This window comes from Ixodes scapularis, unplaced genomic scaffold (assembly GCF_016920785.2).
Source record: "Ixodes scapularis isolate PalLabHiFi unplaced genomic scaffold, ASM1692078v2 PGA_scaffold5__190_contigs__length_132052651, whole genome shotgun sequence".
In the NCBI taxonomy this organism is placed as follows: domain Eukaryota; kingdom Metazoa; phylum Arthropoda; class Arachnida; order Ixodida; family Ixodidae; genus Ixodes; species Ixodes scapularis.
The window spans coordinates 129003747-129030535 of NW_024609880.1; the positions used below are offsets into that span (position 1 = coordinate 129003747).

The 26789-nt window shown below is 46.5% G+C and overlaps 2 protein-coding genes and 1 non-coding gene across 3 annotated transcripts in view; all 3 read right to left on the reverse strand.

The window, feature by feature from the left end:
- Positions 1–87: 87 nt before the first annotated feature.
- Positions 88–1747, reverse strand: LOC8035392 (ribosome biogenesis protein NOP53). Its single transcript, XM_002411267.5, has one exon. It carries the CDS (start codon positions 1687–1689, stop codon positions 331–333), a length of 1359 nt encoding a protein of 452 aa, XP_002411312.4. The 5' UTR covers positions 1690–1747; the 3' UTR covers positions 88–330.
- A 4358-nt stretch (positions 1748–6105) lies between these two features.
- LOC8035393 (E3 ubiquitin-protein ligase ubr3) overlaps positions 6106–26789 on the reverse strand; it is a 77313-nt gene continuing 56629 nt past the window's right edge. Inside the window, exons 29-36 of the mRNA XM_029990160.4 lie at positions 26656–26753; positions 25989–26107; positions 22102–22200; positions 20422–20544; positions 9701–9889; positions 7943–8152; positions 7364–7503; positions 6106–6432 (exon numbers count right to left, since the gene is read on the reverse strand). Coding sequence (XP_029846020.3) covers positions 6315–6432; positions 7364–7503; positions 7943–8152; positions 9701–9889; positions 20422–20544; positions 22102–22200; positions 25989–26107; positions 26656–26753 — 1096 coding nt within the window. The 3' untranslated portion in view covers positions 6106–6314. The remainder of the gene's footprint in view (positions 6433–7363; positions 7504–7942; positions 8153–9700; positions 9890–20421; positions 20545–22101; positions 22201–25988; positions 26108–26655; positions 26754–26789) is intronic.
- On the reverse strand, positions 12533–12603 carry Trnag-gcc. The gene has a single exon. It is a non-coding gene; the product is annotated as a tRNA-Gly (tRNA).

Below are 26789 nucleotides of genomic sequence, written 5' to 3' on the forward strand. Positions count from 1 at the left end.
GCAACCCCTGCACGAAAGGCAGACGACTTGCTCTCCGCAGTGTTACAACTGGCCTAGCTGGTAGATCACAAAGGAACGAATGGTGGAGAAGGTTCATTTTTACATAAAGATCTGTTGCAAGTCACCACTGTGGTTCGTTCACCTTTGTCTGCGTTCTATGTGCTTGCCTTTATTTACTCAACTATTACCCTACCTCATAAAGTGCTTTGCTGGGCAAAAATTTGCATCTCGAGCTTTGTGATGCGGACATACCATCACCAAAGTTGACTTCAGCAAAAGGGGAAGTGGTTGAATGGGCATTCGCTCGTGTGCCAGCAGTCCCAAAAGCCTTTATTGGATCCCCTCTCTCCACTTCTTCTCTTCGGCCTCCTTGAAGAGTCGGTGTTCCCGCTTAAGCGCCTTCTTCGGCTTGTACTTGCGCACTTTCTTCTGCCGCTTACGTGTCTCAATGACGTTGCGCTTCTGCAGACTCTTGTACCGGTCCTCGAGCACGTTGCACTCGGGCTTCAGCTGCCGCAGCGATTCGGTCAGTTCCTCGGGCAGCTTGAGCTCCATGTCCGGTTCTTCGAACTTGAACTTGCTCAGTCGGTTCGCCTGGTACAGCTTGTCATCCTCGCGCTCCTGCCGACGCTTCTGGCGTTCCTCCGAAATCTCGGCCTCACGCCTGAGCTCCGCCTTAATAGTCGGGATCCGGTAGACCTGGTTGGCGAGAACGCGCTCAGTTTTACGCACCTTGGCCGCGCTCTGAATGCGCTTTTGTTCCAGCTCGCGTCGACGCTTCTGCTTCGTTTTGCGGTCTTCCGCGCGCACCGGCGGGTTCGCCTGACCGCTCCGAGCTCCATCGTCACCTGCACCTTCGTCGCCCTCCGCTTCGTCGGAGGATGGGTCGTCGTAGAGCCCCTGCGACATCTCGGCGATCATGTCTTCTTCGGTGGGCATAGTCTCCCGCGTCGGAAGCATCTTCGTCAGAACCCGATCGATGTGCTGCTCCTCTTTCAACCGCTTCTGTTCGATCAAGAAAGCTTCGTGAAGCAGTTCCTGATGGGCATCGGGGGCCGGGTTGTACGACGCTCCAGGGTGGGGAGGCTGGACCGCTGGAAGCAGGGAGGGCTTTTGGTAGCGGTGCGCCGGGATGTTCGGCCGCCGCTCCTTCGTGTACTCGGCGATGTAGGTCTCGAGCTCGGGATCGAGGCCAGAGTCCGCCTTCTTCTCTTCATCGGCCCAGATGTCTCTGAGCCCCGTGAAATCAGAGTGACCATTGGCTTGCTTGGCCTTCCGCGCGACACTCCGGAGGCGCTGTGTGACAGCCTGTTCGTGGCGCTTGGCCAGACGCTGCTGTTGGACGCGCCGCACAGCCGCCGGTTTTCGTTCTTCGGGGTCGCGGACTCTTCGCGGCTTGGTCGGCGGAGCAACTTTGGAGCTCGGCTCGAGGTTCAGGTAACACGTGAGCTTACGATTGCGCCTCTCTCGCTTTGACTGGACAGCACGTTTTGGTTTGGGCGCAGCCGGAGACTTGTCCACGTAGAACAGCTCCTCGTCGGGCTTTGTGGAGACCGCGCCGCCCAGACGCTCGTCCAAGCGTTGGTCCTCGAGGAAACCTTCGATGTCTTTGATGTCGGAGTGTTTCACCCATGTCTTCTTGCGGTTTTTACTTACGCCGAGACGTTTTCGCTTCGTGGTGGCAACCATTTTTGCTAAAAAGGTTGTACGTATGGCAGGACCGGCGGGACTCTGATGATGATGATGATGATACGGACCATAAATGAATGGAGAAACGTCTACAAAAACAAACATTTTTTTAAAGTAGGTCGTAACTAGCGCCATCTGGACCGACACCTATGCGCCGAAATACATAAAAATGAATGGAAAACATTTCTGGCCTTTCTTGCTTTGGTCCATCTTTCTGAGTACCGCGCTTGCGCTTGCGACGCTCCTTTGAGGGAGGCCATCCGGATACAAAAAAAGTTTTAATGCAAGTAAATACTTAACATACAGGGTGTCACAAATGAAAATTTACACGGTCTTTTTTACCGCAAAAAAAAACTAGGCATCGCCGAACGCTCATTTTCCGCCCAAAGGTAGAGCTAGAGGTCACAACCAGGTGCCAAAGTTTCAGCCCGATCCGATAACTTAATCAAAAGTTATAAGTGATTTTCTGAAAATTTCAATGGGAAAATGGCGGCCGACGGAGTTTTCAAACACACGGGGCTCTATGGCACCAGAAACCGAAAACGGGCAAAAATGGGCTCCATTTTCCCATTGAACTTTTCAGAAAATCACTTATAACTTTTGATTAAGTAATCGGATCGGGCTGAAACTTTGGCATCTGGTTGTGACCTTTAGCTCTACCTTTGGGCGGAGAATGAGCGTTCGGCGATGCCTAGTTTGTTTTTGCGGTGAAAAAGACCGTGTAAATTTTCTTTTGTGACACCCTGTACTTGGTGTGCAATACTTGACCTTAAAGGGGTACGGAAACGTAATTCCAGTGCTTATTTTGTAGCTTTAATGTGTTGCATGTTGCAGCATAACCTCAAGAATACCAGTCTTTCGTTGAAAGTCACAAGAAAACTAATTTTAAAGCTAATTAAACAAATCTTTCAATGTGCACCTGGAGGATGCATGTGGAGCCTATTTGGGAGGTAATCTAGCAACGTTGGGGAACTTGCTACGTAATCATGATGTAGCAAGTTGCATAGGAGCAGCGCCGCTCTTTGGAATTCAACATTTTCTTTTATAGCTTTCCTCCTCAACTCACAAATTGTGCAGTGTACCAAACAGTTCAAGAAGACGGAAAGGAGGGACTTCCCTCTTGCTCGGACCCTTGTTTGTGCACCCGGACACAGCCATTCTCCCCCTAGAAGGTTAGCCCGTTGCTCAAAATTTGGACAAAAGTTGTTTTTCCAACCCCATTCACCCCCAAGCTGACAGTGCTGTGGAACCTACGTGCTCCCTGGGCCAGTCACACGCTAGTCACCCCACGGGTGCTTTGAATGGCTCAGTTGCAACGCTTTGACACTATTGACACCACCACAACGCTGACAACACCACCAACAGCAAAGCTCATAACCACGCGAGACCTGCTACGTCACGAATGCGGGGAATGTTTCAATGCGAAAGCATTAAATGTCCTATGGAGCGAGCTGATGTCATCAGTTTGAAGTGCGAAAACGGCACCTAGTTTTTGCGATCCCAATAGGAGCGAAGTAAAGCTGATGGATTTCGCCTTCAGTTCCATTGGCTGGCACGCGTTGACGGGGCTCCCATTGGCCGCTGCGCTCGTCAGTTTCCACGACTGCTCACCCCATGGCGCTGCGTGTCCATCCGCGCGCCGTTAACACGGAGCATCCAAGGTCAGCGTGCCCAGGCGAGCACGCGCGCTGACTGGCGACGAAAAGTATGCAGCAGACAAAAAAGGGAGCGGACGAGAGGCTTGCACGCTTCCACATTCACAACTCATAAGAAGTGCTTGGGTGTAACTCGAGCTTTTTCTTTTTCTGTTTTTGTTTGCGCCGGATATCTGATGACGCCCATCACACTCTCCGTTCGCTTTTCTTTGAGCGCTTGCTCGAGTGCACCGTTTGGAACGAAAAATATAGCCAGTTGTTCAAACTACAAACGCGCGATTCTCATTTATGGTTATTATCCGTAACAACAACAACTTGCACGTGTTTTTTAACCGCAAAAATAAACTACGCATCGCCGAAGGCTCATTCTCCGCTTAAATGTTGCACTACCGGTCCGAACTAGATGTCAAAGTTTTAGCTCTAATCGTTGTTTTATTCAAAAGTTACATGTGGTTTTTTGAAATTTTGAACCGAAGAATGGCAGCGAACAGAGCTTCAGAGTTACCAAACACTAGCCGAGAATGGGCCCCATTTTTCCAATTAAATATTTCAGAAAATCACCAACTTTTGAAAGACGGTTAGTGCTGAAACTTCGGCATTTGGCTTGTACAGCTAGTGCTGCTACATCTGGGTGGAGAATGAGCGTTCGGCAATGTATTCATTATTTTTGCAAAAAAAAAAAAAAATTTTTTTTTTGGGGAAGGGGGGGGGGGGGGGGCAAGTTGTACACAAATTGCTGTTCCCCAGGGGCTTCTCGAGACATTCAGTAATTTCCATCTTTCTTAGATGTAGGATGAGCACCTGTAGCTCAAATTGTTAACAATAATAATGTTTTGTGCCATAAGGAGCCCTTTTTCACATTACGTCCGGCCGCAGCCAATGCAATGATCTGATTGAGCCAATCAAGCAGCGCCAGAAGTGCATCGCCATGGCACTGTGCGCTTGCCATACTGCTTCACGATAACTTGGCGAACTGTCGAGGCTGCGGCCCCCGTGACCCAACAAGAGCGTCGTAGCAGAACACGGGACAGCAGTCCATGGTCGAGGCCACAAAGGCCTCGTTAATGCCACAGCAACAGCACCGTCCACGCAGAGAAGTGGTTCTAGGCTTTATTTTGTTTTAACGACAATTAAACTCGTGCGATTGCATCTCTATTGTCACTATGCTACACGACGCGTAAGAAAGACGAAGTCACCTAACTTTTCAACAATGCTTAGTTTGAATTTTCCCAGAACAATGTGGCTTTTGAACAATGTTTGAACGATCACAGACCTGCAATTGACCGCTTCTGCTTAAAACATTGTCCTGGATTAGCACCCACCACAGATTTGCAGGTAAATTCAGCGTATAGCTGTTTCATGAACTGATCCCGAGAAGCTCGCTACCCTAGCGGACGGCAATGTTGCGGCGGTGGATGTTCATCCGAAGTTGGTTGGTTTTGCAGCAAACAACAGCCGGATCCTCCGGGCCTTGCATTTGGCGCAGGGGCGCAAACATTCCTGTGACATGGTGTCACATGCCTAGATGCTCTCATTTGGTCGCAGGGGACGTAGCCTACACAGTTCGCAATTTATCGTGAAACGGTGTATATCACTGGCTAAAGGGGTATCTTAACAGGATACTTCAGAACGCATGAAGCGACACTTGTTCGCCATATGAAGTGAAAGTTGAAGTCCAGCAATCCGTCTTTTGTTTGGACACCCACCAGTGAAACATCACGGCTTTCCTCCTCGCCTTAGGGTTACCAACCGTCCCGGATTTTGCAGGACTGTCCCGACTTTTCATAAGGTGTCCCGAGTCCCGCATTGTCCCAGTCGGGACAGCTATATGTCCCGCATTTGGTCCAGATAGTCCGGCTAGAAATCTTGTGTGATCCAACGTATGCCCAACGATGTGCACCACGCTGCGAAACACGAAGTTCACACGAATTGCACGAAGCAGTGCTGCGGTGTCTAGTGTCGGCTGCAAGGCTTCAGCCGCTTTAACATGCAAGAGCAACGGCAAGCCGAAAATTGCAGCGGGCGCCTCGTATCATCATCATTTGTATAAACCCCCTTTGTATCTCCCTTCTCCTCCGTCCCCACTTCCTTTATTGAAGAGTTGGTAACCCTACATCGCCTCCTCTGCTTTTCTGTGACCTCAGTGCTCGACAGACTCGACGTCACGCACCACCCGCCAATGGTATCCATCCCCTTCCCGTTTTCGGAACTCGAACAACAGCAGAGGCCTCGAGCGATTGACTGACAGCCAACAGAGCGTGCCAGTGGCTGTCTGAACGCACGTGATGAGCATGCTCTAGGCCTCTGTGGAGGATAAAAAGGGACGTTGACAAAGTGAAGCTTTCCCCCCGGCAAAGAAAATGGACGGAAGCGGATTGTTACGCTTCATACGGTGGAGATGTGTCGCTTTGCGCATTCTTGAAGTGTCCTCTTTGAACAGCCCTTAAGCTAACCACGCAAGTGAATGTGGCATGATCCTGCGCTTTCTTTTGTGTGCATGTTTGGTTTAGCTGGCGATATCAAATGCACAAAGACGACTGTTGCGTCAATGTACTTTAGGTGCTGCTTAATTTACCCCATTGGATCGTGGCGTCGACTGGGGCTGGACTTAACGTGAAACAAAATACGCTTCTCCGGCTGCTGTGGCTTCATGTTTATTGCACACTATGTAACAAACTCCTGTCAATAACACCTCCGATTGTGAAAGTATATAGCTAAATAAATCAACACTAAATAAACAATAAAAACACACAGGCAAGAGTCCAGAATTTTTCCCTTCTTTAATGCAAACAAGCAGCCATTTCTTCCTTGCTTCTTGTGTCAGCCTAGAGCTGTCCTCTCTGGGAAAGATCCTATGTAACGTGCGCCTCCTGTACATATGTATATAGGCAGTAGCATTCTGCGAAACAACAAACCTAGGGGAGCTGTGGGGCGTCAAGGGGTGAGAGGGGGAAGCAGAGGGAGGAAGCATCACAGGTTGTCCTTGTGCCACACCCAGCGCTTGGAGGTGTGGTCGAATGCGTGCGTCGTCCATTGCTCCTGCAGAAGCTGGTACCGTTCCACACTCAGGTAGAGTGGCTTGCCACGCCTGCGACAAAGCATACGCTCCACTCACTGCCCCAAAGAATCTCTGTGTGCAATAGAAGACTGCATTCCTTCCAAAGGACAGCTCTACCAAAGGGTCCTCGAGAGACGACAAAATTATTGGCTCTGTCCTCATATGTTACACCTTCGTAAAAAAAAAAAAAAAGAAGTACCGCATAAATCGCTAGATGCATCACGGATGCACTTTGGCTGCCAGGCTCTCATTTACATAAATGTAAATAGCAATTAAAAAGCTGCACAATGTTAATCAAACTTCGTCATAACAGTGTCTGCATTCTATCATGTGTAGTAGAGCAAACCAAATTAAAGGTCTGTTGCAACAAGCTCCTGAAAACAACAACTAGATAGGGTGGCCTTACTGCTCAGAGTTGAAAACGGGACATCGAGGGGAAAGGGAGGAAAAGGAAAAAAAGGAGGGGGGGCAAAGCAAGACAGAAAGAAAAAAGCTCTGCTACTAGTATTCAGCTCACAATGAAAATGCACACGTTTCTGGGGCTTTTCTTTGTGTCGTTGAGTACACAAGCACCTTTCTCACTCATTCTGTAAAGCCTAAGCATGCCAAATATAGTAATATAGAAAAGTGCTCCGTATGTGCATCTGTGCAGACAAAACATCGTCACGAGGAATCCATATTTTAAATTTCTTTACTCGCCCGGCACTGATGTCGCAAGCAAGTTCCCATGAAAACATGATATATTTAGACAACATGACATAATGGTAGAAATGAACCTTTAAGACGGGACTGTCCTGGCCAGAACGGGATGTCTGGTCAACCTACTACTAGATGAACTCGCACAGCAACACTACATTATAAGAAACCTGCCAGTCCTTAGAGGGTGTGCCATGTGGAATCGAGAAAACCAGTCTTTTGGACGGAACAGAAAAAAAAAAGTCTTTTCCACAAATCGGCTTACTTGAGGTCCCTGTCCTCTTCTCCGAAGCTGTCCAGGTAGACTGAGCCCCAGAGGCAGGCCCTCTTGCCGCGAATCACAATGATGGTGGACGAGTTCACTGCCAAGAAGATGGCCGTGCCCGCTCCACAGTTGATAGAGTGCTGCACCGTTCAAACGACACGCAATTCCGCACGTTATACTAGGACGGAGCATTGTCCGTTTCACCCGCGGAGCATCGTGCGCAAAACCAACCCAGGGGCGGAAAGCCTCAATGCATTATTGCAAAGTCCATGGAAGAAATAAAGGTTAATTAAGCAAAAGGTGAACCTGCGAGACACTGTACATCTAGATAGTAGTCTAGCATCTTTGCAGGTCATCACTCGGCAGAGGAAGAAAGCTTTACTCTCGAGATGAGGATGACACAAAGAACACGACAAAGGTGTCAAGCTTTGTAGTGTTCATGTTAAGCTTTGTCCACCACATGTTTTCTCCCAGATGGTACAAAAGCTGTGAAGCATCGGATGCTCATAGCATCCATCGAGGCACATCGTAAGGTGAAACCGGGCACACGACGGCGGTGGGCGCCTGCAGGTTACGCACGTGGACGGCCTCGTAGTAGGCCTGCTGCCGGCAGCAGTTCTCCCTCAGGCAGACGAGGGTGCCGCACACCAGGCAGACGGAGGGGTCCTTGGGCACGCTGTGGCACAGCCGGCACGCCCGGCTGTGGTAGTACTGGAACAGCTGGTCGTAGCGGCCGGGCAGCAGCAGCAGGCGGGGCTGTGCCCAGCGCCAGCGGCACTCCACCAGGCTCTGAGAGAGGCAACGGAGTAACGGCGCCCGTTGGGGCCTTCACCATACAGTCTGTTGCGTGCTAAGAATATCGGGGCCAGCTCCTTACACAAAGCCATCCACCCTTTCCAGTTTAGCAGAGAAAACGCTAGAGGGAAGGCAAGTGGAGAGGAGGAAACCACCAACTGCGGCGAGAAGAGAGCATTTGAGGAGGGGCTCCTCTTCCTATGTTGCAACAGGTTATAGCAGAGAGTTGACCAGATCTATTGACAGTTTCCAGTGAGGTAGCTGCAACCTCCCCGATTTCGAAGACACCACTATACTGCCAGGGGTCGTTGCAACAGGCGTTTACACGTGGCTTATATGTTACTTGCTCTTGCCGAGAAAATCAGATTCAATGATGCAAAATGTCTGCTGGAGAAGGTATGCACTAAGCAGCAAGGCAATGGCAGCTGATGTGACGTATCACGTAGTATTGCCTTATTTCCTGTACCTTTCAAATCATATGCACACAGAGCTACTTATTCCCTAGCTAAGTTATTATATGCATACTTAATCTAGAGTTAAGGATGATAACGTAGGCCTCGATGCAACGCTGCATGAGCTAACGAATTGGACCCCCTTTAAATAAATCAACGAAATTAGTACAGCAAGCTAGTATGCAGTAATTTACCAGAATGGTGCACATCTGTAGTGCACTTGCTTTTTTATTCTTCTTATGTATCTAGGGGCAATAGTGCATGAATCAAACTTTACGAGCCAAAACAAAACTTCCTCTCGGTAAGGTAAGCAGAGTCATGCCTTCGTGTTTGTCAACACCTTCAAGCAAAGAACCTAGGCAATTTGATTTGACAGAAATTAATTTATCTATTTTCATAGTTTCCAAGCCTGGAGGCATTACAAACAAGATAACTTTGCCTCACCTTTGTCTTTCTTCACATGCCCCCATCACTCGCAGCAAAAATATTGGTTCCTACTTCCAACTTGCCATCTTCCATAGAAACTTTTGCAAAGCAAATTATGGACCATCTAGCTGCACTCTGTTGGGTAAATTATGGCTCTGAAACTTGCAAAGCCGATTTGTTGAAATTTATACAAAAAGAGTTGGTTCCATTTTATCGTTCTTTATCGTTGTATGTAACGGGTACTTGGGAGAAAAGGGAACCATGTTTCTCTAGCTGCAAATATAAACTATGTATCACCAACCGCTCAATCTCTGCCCAAATGTAGTGTGGGCGGTCAGGGTTTAAGAACTTGCTGTAATCTGATAAAAGAAAGTTACAGTATAAGCGATTTTCGAAACTATTCAATCAGAAATTGAGGCCCATTTTCCGTTGCAGACACCATTTAAATCCACATAGTAGCAGGCTAGGTCGGATACCACTTTCTTATTTAACATTTCAGAAAATTTTTCTTTTGAACCAAGTAACGGTAAGTTTTCAACTTTTGGCATCCGGATCCGACTGCTAGCAGACCTTTGGGTGGAGACCGAGCATAGTTCATCATTGCGGCGAAAAAAAAAAAGATGGTTCTCTTTGCTCGCAAGCGCCGAGGCAGGAGACCACCCACCCTGGCAGCAATCGGAGACTTGCCGACGAAGTTGCCATAGTCCTGGCACCAGGTGCGCAGGAGGATGTGGGGCTCCGAGGTGGCCCAGGAGAGGCAGCTGGTGGCCAGGCCCGACTGCCCCTGCTGGGCCCCTTCCCTGCCGGTCAGGCCCAGGAAGTGGCACACGGACTCATACTCCCCTTCCGGGTCCTGAAACAAACACATACCACTCTTTAGAAAACGTGTTCCGTCGTCTACGGCACATATTGTTTACGAATAGGGTTCCATACTTTGAGGGCTCATTTTCCTTCAAATTTGGGGCGTAATTTTTTTTTTTCCGTGTCTATTTACGGTGTCGAACCAAAAAATTGCCCTTAATCGGGGCTTACATTGAAGGGATGGACCAACATGGGATTCCCCATGTTGGTCCACCATCGTAACTTTGACTGTAATTCGGAAAATGTTATTTATTTGATTCAATGTAAAAAATGCCTAATTCAATACATAGGAGAAACTAAAACAAGCATAAGAAAATGCATGAATCTACATAAAAGTCACATACGTAAACACGTTGCTGAACCAGTTTCTCGTCACTTAAACTCCGCAGGGCATAACTGACTTTCTGATTTTAATTTTATTATACTCCAGGGCGCTTTCAAACCACCAGAGATCGAAAATATAAAGAATCTGAATTTATTTATAAATTTAAAACTTTAGAAACGAAGGGCCTTAACAGTTCGAAAGGGTCATTGCAGTCTTTTTTTATGGACATTTAATTGAGATCTTCTAATCGGTGTGGCACTGTTGCTTTTCCTTTTTTTTATCACTTCATTGTTTAATGTGACATTGGCAAATGCTTAATATTAGGCCTCTCGTCGGCTTCACATGACACCAGGTATAGTTGGCTTATGTCCAACCACATGTCCCAAAAACTGGTTTTGTGATAATAATGGCGTTAATAATATTATATTTAATTACTTTAATACTTTTTACTGCCTTTTTATCGGGATATATTAAACTTTTAAGCTAGAATTTATGTGAGTAGATACCCGATAAACGGTAAGCATTTTTCCAATTACTTCTTCTTTTCGGCCGTTTTTTCTTCGATTGAAAAAAAAAGGAAAACAAAGCGTTCTTGTTTGGACTGACGAAGAACCTACCAGGCTCGAAATGTATCAGTCCAATCTGTCAATTCATTTGAATTTCTCATAGACAATGATTTCTTCCAGCATGCATAGTCGAACCCTTGCGGGAGAAACTTTAAAACCACTTTCTGCCAAGTACCATTCTCATTAATGACTGCACGAAGCAGCATTCCAAGTTTATGGTCCTTGAGAAAGAACTTGATACTTAAAGTCGAATATGTAGCACTCGTGATACTTTTTGCTACATTCTTTAATCATCTTCATTCAGGACTGCAGAAATGTTTCTTCTCAATTTTCCAACATTGCCTGCCCAATCACAAAACGTCGTCCTGTCCTTCTCTGTTCCTTCGACTTATATGCTCATTTCTGCCCCAGTCTCAGGTTTATTCAACATGGTGAAAATTAATCTAAAATTAATTGTTTTAATAAGGTGTCAGGCAACCACCCAATCAATATTTGCTGAAAAGTCACATATATTTTCAGCTTGCGATGGCGGGGGGGGGGGGGGGGTAATTGGTTATTGGCTTTAGGGTGCAATAACACCACCAAGAAATGCGGCAGAGTGTCATCTTATTGGTTTCCAACCAAGAAGTCTCTACGATGGAAGTGGGTCCGAGCAATCCGATGCGAACGCTGGCTTCTAGCGTTCGCAACATGCTAGAAAACAGTTCACACCTTGCTAGTAAATAAAATCCTTCCATGCCCTTCTGATTCGAAACGGCATCTGGATCCACATGTCGGCGAATCGCAAATGCAGCCCCTACGAGAGGTCCCCTCGGAGGCGACGATGGCGGATCGAATGCGAACAATGAATCGTCTGAAATCTCGTGTTGAGAATCTTAAAACGTTTCCTGGTCACTGCTTGACCGAGACGAGCTTGGTGAATCATAGTCCATTATTTCGCACGGACGATCGCGATGGCCTTCCGACTGCTTCTGACGCTGGGTGAAACAGGCTCAAACTGCCCACGTGCTAATGTTTATACAACCTCTGACGTCACCACAGGATGGCGTTTCAGTAAAGTAGCAGGTTAGTTTTGGTTTTGATTATATCATACTTCTACTATTAAACATTATTTAAAATATTATTGAGGATTTTATTCGCTGCCCTAGGCTCAGTTTTTTTGTGCTCTTTCAAGAAAATATGTTTAGTTGACAACACACAAATTAAATAAAGACTTAAGAGTGTTGGTGATCGACATTGACTTAAAACGAAAGAAACACACAAGAGGACGAAACAGACGACACAGCTCTTGCTTTCGAGAGTGACGCTCAAATTTCATTTAAGTAGAGGCGTGTGAACGAAGTTGGACTCAAGTGGCACAGGTGCCTCTGCAATGCTGCTAAAAATTGTTTGCTCATTTTTTTTTTCTTTTCTTTATTAGTTTTGTTTGGGATTTGTGTACGGATGCGGTGTCACCACCGCATTACTTAGGTGTGGTGAGTGACTTCATTCAATCTACGTTTGCGAAGGTTATCGGATTCGCGGTTACGTTAAACATCGATTGGAAAACAGATTAGGTGAGAGGAAACACATCGGCTACCCCAAAGTGACCCAAGCCGCAAATATTGATTGTAGCGCGAAATACAATTACAAATGTTCTGTATAAACAGACCAGAACGCGACACTCGGGGAAAGCTCTGGCAGCGGTGTCTTTCGCAAATAAAAACATGAAAAAAAAAAAAAAAAAAAAAAAAAAAAAAAAACTTGCGTCGGCCGGGAATCGAACCCGGGCCACCCGCGTGGCAGGCGAGTATTCTACCACTGAACCACCGACGCGATACGACAAATATATCTCGGATGCCTATGTTACTTCTATTTAACACAATGTTAAAATTGTTTGCCCCGAGAAGTTGTTGTTGGGCTCCACTAAAATTACAAGAGGCGTCACCTAGAACTGAAAATGTCGAAATTTACGCGGACGTAATTTGCGCGACGCTCCGAACGTCCGCGAAGCGTATGAACGGGCTGATAATGCGGCGCGTAAAGAGGGAAAACAGACATAACCGGGAGCGCACGCAAAAGCTCTGTGTACGCAAATAGCGTCGTCGCCACTGCTAATTCGCCAAACGCTAACCACGTTTGGCGTAGTGCCAGTAGTGCTCTAGTTTTGCGTTTTGCGTGCGCTATTCTAGCGTACTACGCTCCAAGTTGCGTTCCTCCAAGATGGATTCGTAATGAGTTGGCTAAAGCCAAGACGAGCGGAGTTAAAAAAATGGCGACTCCCAGGAATATGGCGGCGTTAGCGGCGTCGTGAGCGAGCCGTCGGCGACATCCTCGCGACTGCGATTTTCAATACGGGACGACGTTGCAGTCGTCTTGGGAAACCCAGTAAAGGGCAACGATCGCCGGTAACTTGATGCTTGCGACGCACGAACATTTCTCGGCGAAGGTACGGTGTGCGAAGGTCAGTACACGAGACCTTTCTGCGAATGGACACGACCGGTCGACCGTTCGCATCACATTCTCATGTTTGAACAAATCTAAACTGTTACTATGGGCCAAAAAAACAAAACAAAAAAACAAACAAACAAAAACTTGTTTTTTCCTCAAGTTACAGCATTTCGTGCGTGAAATAAAAATTGTGACTATCTTGGTGGCGTTGCAAGCGCCAGATGCTTGGGCCGCTTGGGCCATAGAGTTGTTATAATGTACGCTAGAGGTTCAACTGGCGCTAGTGTCTATGCGACTTCCGTGACGCAAGTTGAAGCAGACAGCAACCAGTCTACTTTGCCGGTGCTCCTGTGCACTCCTATAGGAAAACGCGCATGCATTTTGTCTCTTTGCTGAAATATAACACAAAACTATTGGTTATTTGGGTCGTACCGAATAGTATGTACCTTGATTAACACTGTAAAGGTGTAATTGCTTTAGTTGGCACATTCTTCTTTATCAGTGAACAATGTTTAACTTCGCTACATTTCTGTCCCAAACGTATGTTCTGCAGCAGGTGTGTAAAAACAAGTGACAATTCAAAGCAAAATTACAATCAAAAGAAATATAGAGTGTGTTCAAGGCTCGCCAGCATTCCAATGTCGCTAATATATTGATAATATGCCAGTCCTGTCACCATATGAAAATGACCCCGCCGTGCATGAGCGAATAAAAACATTCAAAACATAGAGAATAAAGTCCGTGGGCTACGAAAAGTTTTCTCTGCCGGGCAGCTTTTATCGGGCACTTGTTCTCAAAGATTTCGAGCGTGCGGGTGATATTTTGAACGTAGAACAAGCAGCTTCGCTCAGAGCAGAAAGAATAAAGTGGTACTTACTTATTTAAAGTCAGAATAGATTACATGGCCTTCAATTAATTTTGATCTACATGCACGGGTAGTTACTGATCCAGTGTTACTGCACAGTTCTTGCCGTCTCCCTTAATTTTCAGATGTTCTTCATTCGTTTGGCACGTATATCCCTCATGCTGAAAAGCGCCGACGTCGTGTTCGTGCTAACAGTGTCCGACAGTGCACATAAATACACGTACGAAGGTGTTTCAGCACCGTTTTTAATGCAATGAATTTGAAAGAAAAACGCCGTAACTGACCATTTATTTTGTCGGCCTGACTGAGAAACTTTCTAAGCTACCTAGCACGTATGAATTGAGATATTTGCTGCTATGATTGAGCGCAGGGAGAAAATGCACTCACTTTTTCCCATAGAAATGCATTACCGGGAGTCAGTTTTTGACTGGTTGCTGTCTGCTTCAATTTGCATCAGCACACTAGTGCCACTTGAACCTCTAGGTACATTATAATAACTCTATGGCTTGGGCTCACTGATCACAATGACAATTGCTGGATCGCGCTTCCCGCTCCCGCGAGTGAAGCCACCGGACGGCTATCTTGCTTGTAGAGGATTTGCAGTTTTGCTGGTGCTACAGAGGCTGGCGGCAGCATGCTGAAGACACTTTTTCTACTCATTCGTTGTCATTCGTCCAAGATGATTTTTAAGACTACTTGCCGTTGAGAACACGTGAAATTTTTTACGAAAGTCCAGTGCAGCAGAAAAAAGCCACAAAAAATAAATGAAGATTTTGTACTACTGATTTGATTGCTATAAGCGTCTAGTAAACAAAACCAAAAAAAAAAAAAAAGTGCCACTGATGCTGCCCTTTTTTTCCTTCTTCACCTCCCTCCCCTCCCCTCTTTTGCCGCCACTGGACACTGGACCAAGCTCATTTCTGGACCGCGAGTGCCGAAAGTTACAAACACAGTCAGAGTAAAAGTATAACGCTGCCCAGAGGTACATACCGCTTCACGCACATTGCACTCGCAAAACACATCCACACGGCGCCGAAACAAATCTTGATCGGTATCCAAGCGTGCGAAGGCACAGAGACGCAGCACTTCGGCGTGCCAAGGAAGCTTTGATTTGGCCGCGAGACCAGTGACCAGTGGCGTAGCCAGAAAATATTTTCGGGGGGTGTTTCAAGGTGCTGGGGGAAACACACAATAAAGATATATATATACATATATATCTTTATATAAAATAAAGTAACATTTCGGAGCGTGTTCTGACACCTGAACACTCGCCCTGGCTATGCGCCTGCCGGTGAGACTTGCTTTCGACGAGTTGTGTCTTTACATACATACGGCTTCACGCATATTGCACTCGCAAAAAACATCCGCACGGTGTCGATTTTTGATCGGTATCCAAACGTGCGAAGGCACAGAGACGCAGCACTTCGGCGTGCCAAGGAAGCTTTGAACACGCCGCAAGACGGGCAAAACTTACTTTCAACGAGTTTTGCTTTTTTCCTGCAGCACTGTGCTTTCGTAAAATTTTCCGTGTGTTCACAACGGCAAGTCTCAACGGTTACACAGGGTCTTAAAAAACTTCGGCGAATGATGACGAACGAGCAGAAAACGTGTTTATAGCACGCTGGAAAACCGCAGCAAAACGCTAGCAAAACCGCAAATTGTCTACAAGCAAGATGGCCGTCCGGTGGCTTCAATTGCGCTGCAGCGAACAAGCGGAAAAGCGCGATCCAGCGATTGTCATTGAGATTAGTGCTTGGGCCTTTGCGTCGCTGTGGAGAAACGCTATTCTAAAACTCTCTTGCGTAGCGTGTGCTAATGCAACGCTAAATTTAGCGCTGGCACGCGCTAAAATTGCATACGTTATTCTAAAACTCTCTAATAGCGCATGCAAAAGCTTTACGTACGCAAAGAATAGCGTCGTCGCCACTGCGCATGCGCCGAACGCTAACCACGTTTTACGCCTTGCGTGCGCTATTTTTCGGAAATTGCGTGCGTACACAAAGAGTTTGCGCTCGTCCAAGAAGGATTGGTCATGAGAAGTTGGCTACAGCCAAGACGACCACAGTTAAAGAATGGAAACTCCCAGGACCATGTCAGGCAATGTCTGCGGCCGCTTTGGCGTCGTCATGTGTGCGACGTCGGCGGCATCCTCGCAACTGCGATTTTCAATACAGGACGACATTGCACTCGGTTTGGCAACGATCACCGGCAACTTCATGCTTGCGATGCAAACATTTCTCGGCGAGGGTACAATGTGCTAAGGCCACTACACGAGACCTCTCTGGCCAAGGTGACGAAAGCGGACACGACCGGTCAACCGCTCGCGTCGCATTCTCACGTTTAAACAAATCTAAAATGTTGCTCTGGATAAAGAAAAAAACTTGTTTTTTTTTGTAAGCAGTGAGAGAGTGCAGGCGAGCTGGTAATTAATCGACATCTTGTAAACCCTGAGATGGGGAACGGTTTTTTTATCGTTCCCCATCTCAGGGTTTACGAGATGTTTTGTTCTCAAGTTACAGCATTTCATGTGTGAAATAAAAATTGTGACCGTATCTTGGTGGCGTTGCAAGCGCGAGATGTTTGGGCTTTTCTGTCACAGCACTGAAATGCTATTCTAAAACTCTCTTGCGTAGCGTGCGCTAACGCAAGCGCTGAATTTAGCGCTAGCGTGTGCTAAAATGGCGTACGTTATTCTAAAACTCCCTAGTCTTTGCCGTGCCACTACAGTCACTGATGGGATAAGGGCAGCAGGGGTTCTGATGGGATAGTGTGCGTGCCAGTGCATGTTGGACATTCAGTCACGCCGCCATCAAGATCAGCAGTTGTAAGCGACCAGAGTAAAACTACTCGTGTGTAGAGTAATCGGACTCCTGATTACTTCACACTTAACATTCGTGACGAGGATGGGATTCATACCCACGCAGGCATAGCCCATTGGACTATGCCCGCGTGGGCATAGTCCAATGGAGACTGGAGACTGGGCATCGCAAAGAGATGCAGTTTTCATCCTGTCAGTGACTACAGAAGGTGTTAACGTTTGAATCACACTCAACGTCCCTCAATCTTATTTCGCTGTTTCTGCATTTTTTTTTCTCACTTATTTTAAGTAGAAAATATCTCGCTTGTTTTGTCCTGCATAGTTCCGAATATGCAAACTATGTGGCTGGGGATTAGGGTAAATAAAAAATGACCGCATCTCCACGTGGTGAATGATGTTGATTGGGGCGAAGCTCTGGTCTCACTGATGATACTGATTTTATTGTTCATAGGTAGTGCTGATGGTGCTGCCTTTTTTTTTTTTTTTATTACTCATAGGTAGTGCTGAGTTCCGGATTGTGTTTCGACTTCATTATTACTGCTTTATGGTCGGCGACATGCAAGCCAGTGGTTCTTCTAGCAGATCAGCTTGGATCCGCTAGAAGCCGTGGGAACGCATCTCCACCGCTTAAGTCAACGGTCCATGTCAGAAAGAGAATGTGTGGTATGGAACGTGGTTATATACGCATTTGAGCATTTGACCGCAGTGCCCTCTCGTCTATAAACGTTGAGCCAATAGATGCAAAGTTTAACGCGATTGTATACGTATTTGACCGCAGCGCCCTCTCCTGTATAGACGTTGAGCGGCTACATGCAACGTTTCATCCATGACATCCCCAGCTCTTGAGTTACTACCACATCTCAGAGCCCCCTACTCGTCCCGCAGTCGTGGCCGAGTGGTTAAGGCGATGGACTAGAAATTTATTGGGGTCTCCCCACACAGGTTCGAATCCTGTCGACTGCCCAAACATTTTTTCTTTTTTTAAGAAGACAGATAGGATGGCAATCGATGTGAGCACGGATGCCGGACAAGGCTAGACCCTAAGGAGCTTCGCTCCTTAAAAGGTCTACCGTAAACAACTCTGATTTTGTGGACTCAACATTTCTCAAATTTTTTAGACTGTGGGTTTCAGGATTATTTTTCAGGCACAAATTTTTAGCAATTTTCTGTAATATGGGACCAACTTCTTTGCAATATTTTCCCCAGTCGCAAAATTTGCAAAAAATGAGGTCTTGGCAAATATTAAAGGGGCCCCGCAAGGACTTTTTTACTGGTTTTTAATTTGCACCGAACCTGAGCGCAGTGAACGTAGTAACTTAATAAACCTTTTCTTTTCTCGAATTTCGCTTTATTTCGAAAGTTATAGGCAAATTAAAATTACAAAAACAGGCAAAAAATAACCTCCTTCATGACGTCCTTGGTCGTTTGAGTGGCCATGAACTAGAGGAGGGGTAGTGAGCTCATTGAGCGCTCATGGCTGCCGCACTCCGGGTCGACAGCTCGAGAGGGTGCCACTAAAGCATGCACTGGATAGGCTGCATGAAGCGGGCAGCCAGGGCGACTCACATTGCATTTGCTGCGCAATTAAACATTAATTCGGCATGACACTTCATTGGCCACAAACGACAGCAAGCATGGGGTAAAGATCAGTTCAGAATGGGAGCCCACCTCGCACTGGCTTACCGCCAAACGGCCAAACCACAAGCCAAACCTTCTCGCCGAAGGCCTTCAGAATGCTCGGAACCGGTCGGATCCTCGAGCCCGTATACGACCGCAGCACCGCCGCATACATCCAAGACCTTCCTACGCTCGCCGCTTGTCGGTGCCTAATTCCACTACAACTTTCTAGAATGCGCCACCTTTTCCACCGCTTGGTGGCGGGTATGTCGACGGGTCATTTCTTGTTTCCGTACTTTATAAACTGCATTTGTTTCTTTTCTGATATAAAATACTGAACAAAGACTACTTTTATAAATAATTGAAACGGTTTGCGCCACTCATATTTTGTAATTCGACTAAAAAGAAGCTTTTAGTGGCTCTGACCAGCAGTAAGCCCAGGACCGAAGACATCACACACCACGCACTTTCGGCACCGCGGGTCGCCTTCGTAGGTGGAGGAGGTTTCCGCGGCGTCCGGTTAAAATACAACGCACATATATTTAGTTACTCTCTCCGTGCCCGGTGGCTTGCCCGAATCCCAAGGGACATGGAAACCGCAAAAAAGGTAGACGCTTAAATATGATTGCAGGGCCCCTTTAAGTCGTTTACGGTACAGTGGAACTCTGATACTATCACTAATTCAAAGGGGATCGTAAAATAGTTCGATACATCAATAATTAAGCTCGAGTTTAAATTTTCTGGCGTCTCTGTTAATGCCGAAGGTCGCGATAAACAGGAGCTTCCCAAACAGAGCATCCAAGAGCCGCTAAATACAGTAGAGCAAAATTAGCGAGCCCGCAAACGCTGCCGTGCAGCGCTTACATGCGCACCTGGATGGGGCCTCCACACAGCATAAACAACAAAACACAGAAATAATAACAAAAAACGAAAAAAAAAAAAAGAAAATTGAAAAGCGAGACAGAAAAAAATCTCTTCATCCATAGAAAGACAAAACCAAAGAAAGACAAAAAAAGAAAAAAACGGGCAAAGCAATAACGGCAAAAGGAAAAGGTAAACAAAGAAAAAAGAAAGCTCACTAAATTCAGGCAACAAAAAAAAAAGGGAAGAAAAAAAAGGGCAAAGCAATAACAGCAAAAGAAAAAGGTAAACAAAGATAAGGCAATCAAACACTGATCTCTACTTCAGTAGAATAAACCGCAGACGGCCTTGGCAGCTGGGGCCGAGTGTCGCCACCGGCAGCCATTGATTGACACCACCAAAGTCAACCAGCATCAGCAGTGTTCGGGGAAAGGGCGCAGGTTACTGTTCTGACAGCGGGCACTCCCTGCTCTTCCTACACGTGCGCGCGTGCCCTTCCCCTAGCTTTCGCCCACCTCCACAATTTTTTTTTTTTTTTTTTTTTAGGTTTATTTATTTTTTTAATATTTTTTTTTAAAACAGTTTTTTCGTAGCGTTATCTTGCAGCCTGTATGCTGGCCTGCTGGTCTGCCAGCCACGCAAGGCAAGCGATGTGCTTGCCACCGTGCAATTGGATCCAGTCAGATCGCACGAAAAGCAAGGGTGGCCATGCTTCGTTCGCTATATCAACCTCCCCGCCATGGGAGTTTGATACAAAAAGACAATGCTCCTATACTATTACATGTGATTTTCGAGGGAATGTTTGGACTGTTTGATATAAACAATAATTCGAAATATCCGAGTGTGATATAACCGGGCTCGACTGTATATACTTGCACTTTCCACCGACTACTAGAGGATGTACTGTACCCAGATTAGCCAGGGCCCAGAGCATTCACTCCCAATCATTTTGTAACTTTTCGTTTTTACAAAATGAGAGTGCATTTACAGCGCCGGTGGTGGAACGAGCGGGTATGCCACGTTCCGAGGGTGTGCCACATACCGTGACCAGGGGCAGCTGCTCGTCGTACAGGTGTGCTTGCGTGAGAGCGGCCATCCTCAGGAAGGGAGTGGTCATCTCTTTCAACCTCTGCTCCAGCTCCGATTCACTCCACTCCTGGCACCTCTGGCAAGGGAGCAGAACAAAACTGTCGATTCACTTTCACGTCCAAGGGTGCAACTGTTTGCACACGGCAACGAGGAAAGGTGCCTTAACTGTCGTGCTGCCTTGCTTTGGTGAATTAAAATCATATGTAACGTGTGGCAGCTTCTTCCCGATCGTGCTCGGAGGTTACCGGCAGTGGCGTAGCCAGGAAGTGTTTTCAGGGGGTGTTAGGGGGGGGGGGCCAGGGTCAAATGAATGTGTATAATATAGGTTCGGCTGGATTTTTTTTTGGAGGGGGGGGGAGGGGGAGGGGGAAGAGGGGGGGGTGCTAAGTTTTCTCCCTGGCTACGCCACTGGTTATTAGCACCGTCACTGTACTAAAAAGTAAACAAGTCCACAAGTCCAGTGACCCTGTAGGTACAGTTCACTGGTGCTTACGCAAAACGAGGCTTTTACTTTTTTTTTTCCTTTCAGCGTGTACCAACTTCAAAAAGCACCATCCCATTTTTAAGATTATGTCATTGAATTACATTTATTGTCATCTAACAAATAATAAAAAAAAAAAGATTTTTGCTCATAGTTTGTACACCAGCAAAGTAGTTCTTAAAGGGACACTGAGAGGGTATCTATGCTCGCCGAGGTTTTTACTTGTACGTGACACATGAGAGCCCAACTACCCAGAACGGAATTTGCGGCTTGAAATTCAGTTTCTTTCCGCCCGAAAACCGCCGTTCGAGAACTGGATGGTTTGAGTCGCGCTCACTCTCCTCTCCGTTGTCACGGGCCGTTTTTTAAGGTTTAGAAACAACCACCAAATATAATAAAAGTCGTAGGTCATCGAAGGCACGCACACAATATTAAAAATAGAAAAGAAATGTGATACCCATTTTTTTGGGTCTTCTAAGAAGCTACAAATGCGTTGTTTGGGGGAAAAAAAGTATCGAAGCCACGTGGCTTTTGCCATCCCTATATCTCTTCTTCCTTCCCAGTCCAGTTTTGGTTTTGGGCAGTTGCGTTTTCTCGATCGGGTAGTCTTCTGATATTATAATAAATCGCCTGGCAAAAAATAAGAAATAAATTTTGAGGGGTGTCAGTGTCCCTTTAAAAAATTTAGATGTCAAAAGAGATAACACTTTTTACTTCTAAAATAGGTATGTCTTGACCATTACAAATGAATGATCTTAACTGTGTAAACAGTAAAGATCATGAATAAAACTAGCAATGAGCCAAACATTTTCTGTGGTTCTTAAGGTAAAAATGAGTAAAATCAATCATTTATAATGTTTTATTTTGCCCCAAAGGATGCATCTGTGATGAGGGGGTTAGAGAAAAATGCTACATGTTTGCAGCTTGATGAGTTCTTGCGCCCCCGTAAAACCTTTGACCAAATTATAGCCTGATGCATTGTAGGAGCAGTCTCTGTAGTTCATCAGAACCCCGATGTTCTTACAATGAGATGCCCAACGTTTCTGTCGCTACCGTTTTGACGTCGTACGAGTTAAGGCCTGTTCCCTACGCGCAAGGAATGAACAGGTGCAGGTCTCTGCCCCGTTGCCACGAAGGATGGCAAACACTCACGTGTTTGGCATCGATGTCGTCGTCGTCCAGGTAGAGTGGGCTGTGTTCAAGGTGGTCCACTATTTGACCCAGCACCGCTCCAGCCGACTCTAGGGAATACTGGGGGAACAAGACAGAAAAATGATTTTGAAAGGCAACAGCTGGATCTATCGGGTGACTATACTAAACGAAATGTGCAGATGGTGGTTTCTGATACTACACAGCACACAATGAGCAAAGTTAGAGTGCCACATAAATAATTTACACTGTAATCAAACAAAATAATTTCGAAGAAATGCGAAATATGCAATAAAAATATGCAAGTCTTTATCACTCAAGCAGTTTTATCATCATCAGAAACAAGTTTTCATCACTCGGGCAATTTTAATGATATTTTGCATATAGTAAAAGACTGCATCGATTAAGCATAATTTTTAAAAACATCACTGGGGGTCTGATGTAGGCAAAGCACACTAAATTTGACCCAAAAGAATCCTGTACAACTCAAAAGCTCGAATGAATTCTTTTACAAAAAGCAATCTGTAAGCAATGAAGAGCTGAACGTTACCGAAAGTTGAATTCAAATTTCGATCAACCCATAGCTATAGATTTTTGAAATTGAGGTCCAAATGGGTGTAAAGAGCACAATGGATGAGTTAAGGGGAGACCTGGGGCTTGAGCAAAAATTGCTCAAGCATTCTGGGTATAAAGAAATAACTTTCAGGCTACATGTAACTTGGTGGACTGACTTCAAATAAGCAATTATTTTTCTTCTAGACGAAGTAGGTCACGTTTTAGAGCCTTTCTCCAGTTGTGCAATTGTGAGAAGGCTAGGAAAGTACATGTAGCAGAGAAATGTCTGAAACATATATGTGTATGTTCCTGAATGTTTAAGGAGTGCAACAAGGGAGGTTTTACATTTTTATCTTTATTCTATCCAAAGTTATGGAAGTTCAAAGCCACGACTCAATAAGTGCTCATTCTTTATATTTTTGTTTTCTCAAATTTTCAATATATTTTGGTACATAGAGTCACAATGTTATACCCTTATTGCACTCCTTGCACAGCCAGCACCCAGTCAAAACAAAAATGATGAGAATCCAGTGAGTAGGAGAGAAGTTACGACTTGCACAAAACTTGCATGTAACAAAAACCTTTATCTGAGAAAAAGACAAAAAACAAACGACCATAGACACATCAATGAATATAATGAAAAACACGCCCAGAAAACATGCAGGCAGCTCAGAATGCTCCCGGGGAGTAATCTCCGTGAGGCTTGCCTCGTTGCCTTCTTTTTGCTGCCGCTTGGAAAGCTGCCGAGGCTGCACGCTTCCTTGCTGCCCTCACACTGCGGTGACAGTCCTTCTCCACTGCCCGCTGACCGCCCTTGCAGCTTTGGTCAAGTTGCAACTCTTGCAGGATGCTCGAGGTAGCTTGCTGCTTTCCGACATTGAAGCGCATGATGGCATCCGCGACTGCCGTCTCCACAGCAAACAGTGATGCATGCTTGTGTTTCGGCGTTAGGCTCCAGATGACGGAGTGCAGTGCTTCATTAGCATTCTGAGTTTTGCCTCTTCGGCATCTCCGCAGGAGCCTTTTGTCAGCAAGACGCTGATACACTGGAAGTAGTGCATTGCTGACGTTGTCTGGTAGCTTGTACCTGTGCTTTGGTGGGGGCTCGTCCTTTGCAGTGGTGGCATTGTGCTTGCACCATGAATCCACACCACTCGGGCACAGACTGTGGTTTTTCTTCTCGTCAGTTGAAGTGATGTGGTAGTAGGTGGCCATCACTGCTGAGTGCATTCGGTCTACGTTGCCAGCATGTGACTTGAGCGCCCAGCCGTAATAGCTGGTCAACTTGCTGATAAGGTCTCCAGTGAGTCGTCCTTTGCCACTGGTGCACCCTCCGTCGTCCTGCTTGTGCTTTTGCACGAGATTGCGGAGTGCGGTTCCCATGCGCTTTTGCACATGGTTTGTGCAGTCCTCTTTTTCTACTTCAATATAACCATACACCTTGGCTTCCTCGATGGCATGGTAGGATCTGCTGTCGCCGTCGCAAAGCATTGTTGTATACCTTAGGCCGTGGAGGGAGAGCGAGCGCTGAAAAGAATCAGTGCCGCCTCAACCTCCATCTGACCTGCCTTGCGTGTCGTGTTTTTCTGGCACAAGTGCCGAGCCTTCTATTCATCATACTCTGGGTTCCCTGGTTGTGGCCCACACTCGCAGCCAAGACAGAAATTCGACAGCACAACATAGTCCAGAACATAGCCTGAGAACAGCTCAATCACTGTGGCCACCCCTATGCGGGATGAGTGTCCTCTTGTGTGCCATGTCCCATCGAATGAAATGGCAATGTTCCCCGGATTTCCAAAGTTCAGTTCTTCATACACTTCCTTCACTGCAGTTGCACACTTGGTCAGAGACTTCTTGCAGGCCTCTTTAGCTGCTGGGTGTAGCTTTGTCTTCAGGTAGTGTTGGAAGGTCTTATTATGGAGACCTCTGTGCGATATTCCCAGATCAGCGAAAATGTCGTTTAGTGCCGTTTGACCGTTTCCACTGCCTTGCATAGCACGCGGCGCGAGGAGGTTGATCGCGAAGGGGTTGCAGTTCGCTTCGCCCCCGACTCGTCGCGAGCTCCATTCGGATCCAATATCGCCACAGTTGCTGCAGTGCATTTTCAGTTTCACAGCTAGCCCGAAGTCATGCGTCTCCCTTTCAATGCTCACTGATCCGCGGCACACCCGGCACGCAGTAAGTTCCAGTAAACTGTTCACTGCGTCAAGATCGATGATCGTGTATGTCAGGGGTGATGAACTTGGAGCAGCATCACACTCAGTCGCGAGCATCTTCATCTTGCGATCTGTAGCAGAAGTCGACGAAAGTTTGGCGGTTTTCTTTTCTGCTTGCCGCTGGAGAACTTCGCGATCTTTACTTGTAAGGAACGTTGAGTCGATCCTCGTCCGTCTGCCTCCGCTGTCCGGAACGGGGGAGACGGGCGGTTCCGAAACCGCCGACGCGGCAGCCGTCTCACTCGCCGGCTCACGTTCTGTCGTCGGCTGGCTTTCCGTCATTGCGAGGGGATCTTCGATCGTCACCGTTGATTGCGACAACCCTTCCTGCCGACGCGTCGCACATTTCTTGCGCTTTTTTCCGAACTTATGCACGGTTCGAAATTTTCGACGCGGGCTTGGTCTAGGGTTAGGCATAGCGACGATAGCGCGAAGCGACGGCTTTGACAAGATGGTGCCGCCCACTTTTGGACCGGAAGTCACCGGAAGTAGTCGTGCTCCAACCAGAAGCGGCCATTTCGTCACGTGTTGGCTAAGGACCAATAGCGTAGCTTCATTCGTTTTTGCGTTTTGCTTTGTATATTTTTTACTGCGGGGCGTAGGCCGCTCGTGTTTGGCGGGAAAGCAAGCCAAAGAGACGCTCTTTGAAACGAAACCAAGATGGCGGTGCTCTGCCGATTGGTTTCGAAATGACGGACGGTGCAATGTCAAGGAGTTTGGAGCATTTTTGGCGAGCGGGCCCCGCCTGTTCAGCTAATAAATAACCGTATTTATATAAACGGACACATTTTTTGGACGTCAAGTTTGGTCAATATATGCAAGAGAGTATAAAGAATTCAGAAATAATAAAAATGAAAAATCGTTTTTTTGCAAATATTTTGGGCCCCAAGACCCGTGTCCCCTCTTAAGTATAAAGATATAGAGAAATCACACATTATTTATTTCTTCGAGAATCCGTTCGATCTTCGAGTACTAGATAATGAGTAATTAAGGGTCCCCACACATTCTGAAAGCCACAATCCCTTCATGCAGTAGCTGGCTTCTCTATGTAAAACAAGATGCAGAAAATAATAAGACAATGCTTCAACCATCATCTGCCTGTGAGTGGGCAACAGTCACCTGAGAGCTGAGGTGCTTCCAGCGCGTTCTGGCGTCGTGGCTCATCTTGCAGCTGAGCTGCACCAGCACTTGAACATAGTGCAGCACGTACAGTACCCGCACGATGCAGGTGTAGTATGCTGAAAAAATCGCAGTCGATGAATCAAAATGTGTCTGTCTCACTGCGCTGCCACATATGCTGGGGTTTTCGTTTTTGGCATAAATTTGCAACAGGGCTCAACGCACTAAATTGGGGGTTGTCTTTCACTACGACAGAATCGGCATGAACCTTAGCAAACATTAAAAAAGTAGATTCTTCATCCCAGATCCTCTATTAGACATATAAACCAGAAGCCCTACACATAAACTCACGTGCAATTCTATTCAGGTGTTTGTCTGTGCCAAAAATATGCAGATATCTTTTTGGTATTGCTTTATTTTAGACAGAATGGCATTATTTCAGTTTGGCAACCTAGTCACGGCGCTGACCTGACGTCGCCACTGACTGGGTCGGTGGTGTACCGTACGTGAGCACAACTCTCTGTGGAAACTCTGAAGTGCACAGTGCACATCTCATAGCTTTGATTACACTGCTGCTCAGTAGAGTTTGAATGCCCATGGTGATTTTGACCACAAAACCTCAGCTAGGGACATTGCATCCAGTGTGCTAGGGACGAGAGAGACCTACCTTTGTCCAGGTTTATGGGAAGGGTGAGCAGAAGCTCAAGGAGGATCGCCGACACATCCCGCATCACGAGTGGCACTTCCTTCTCCAAGGCCGTTAGACTGGACAAAGAGAGGGTCAGGCAGGTTGTGACAAAC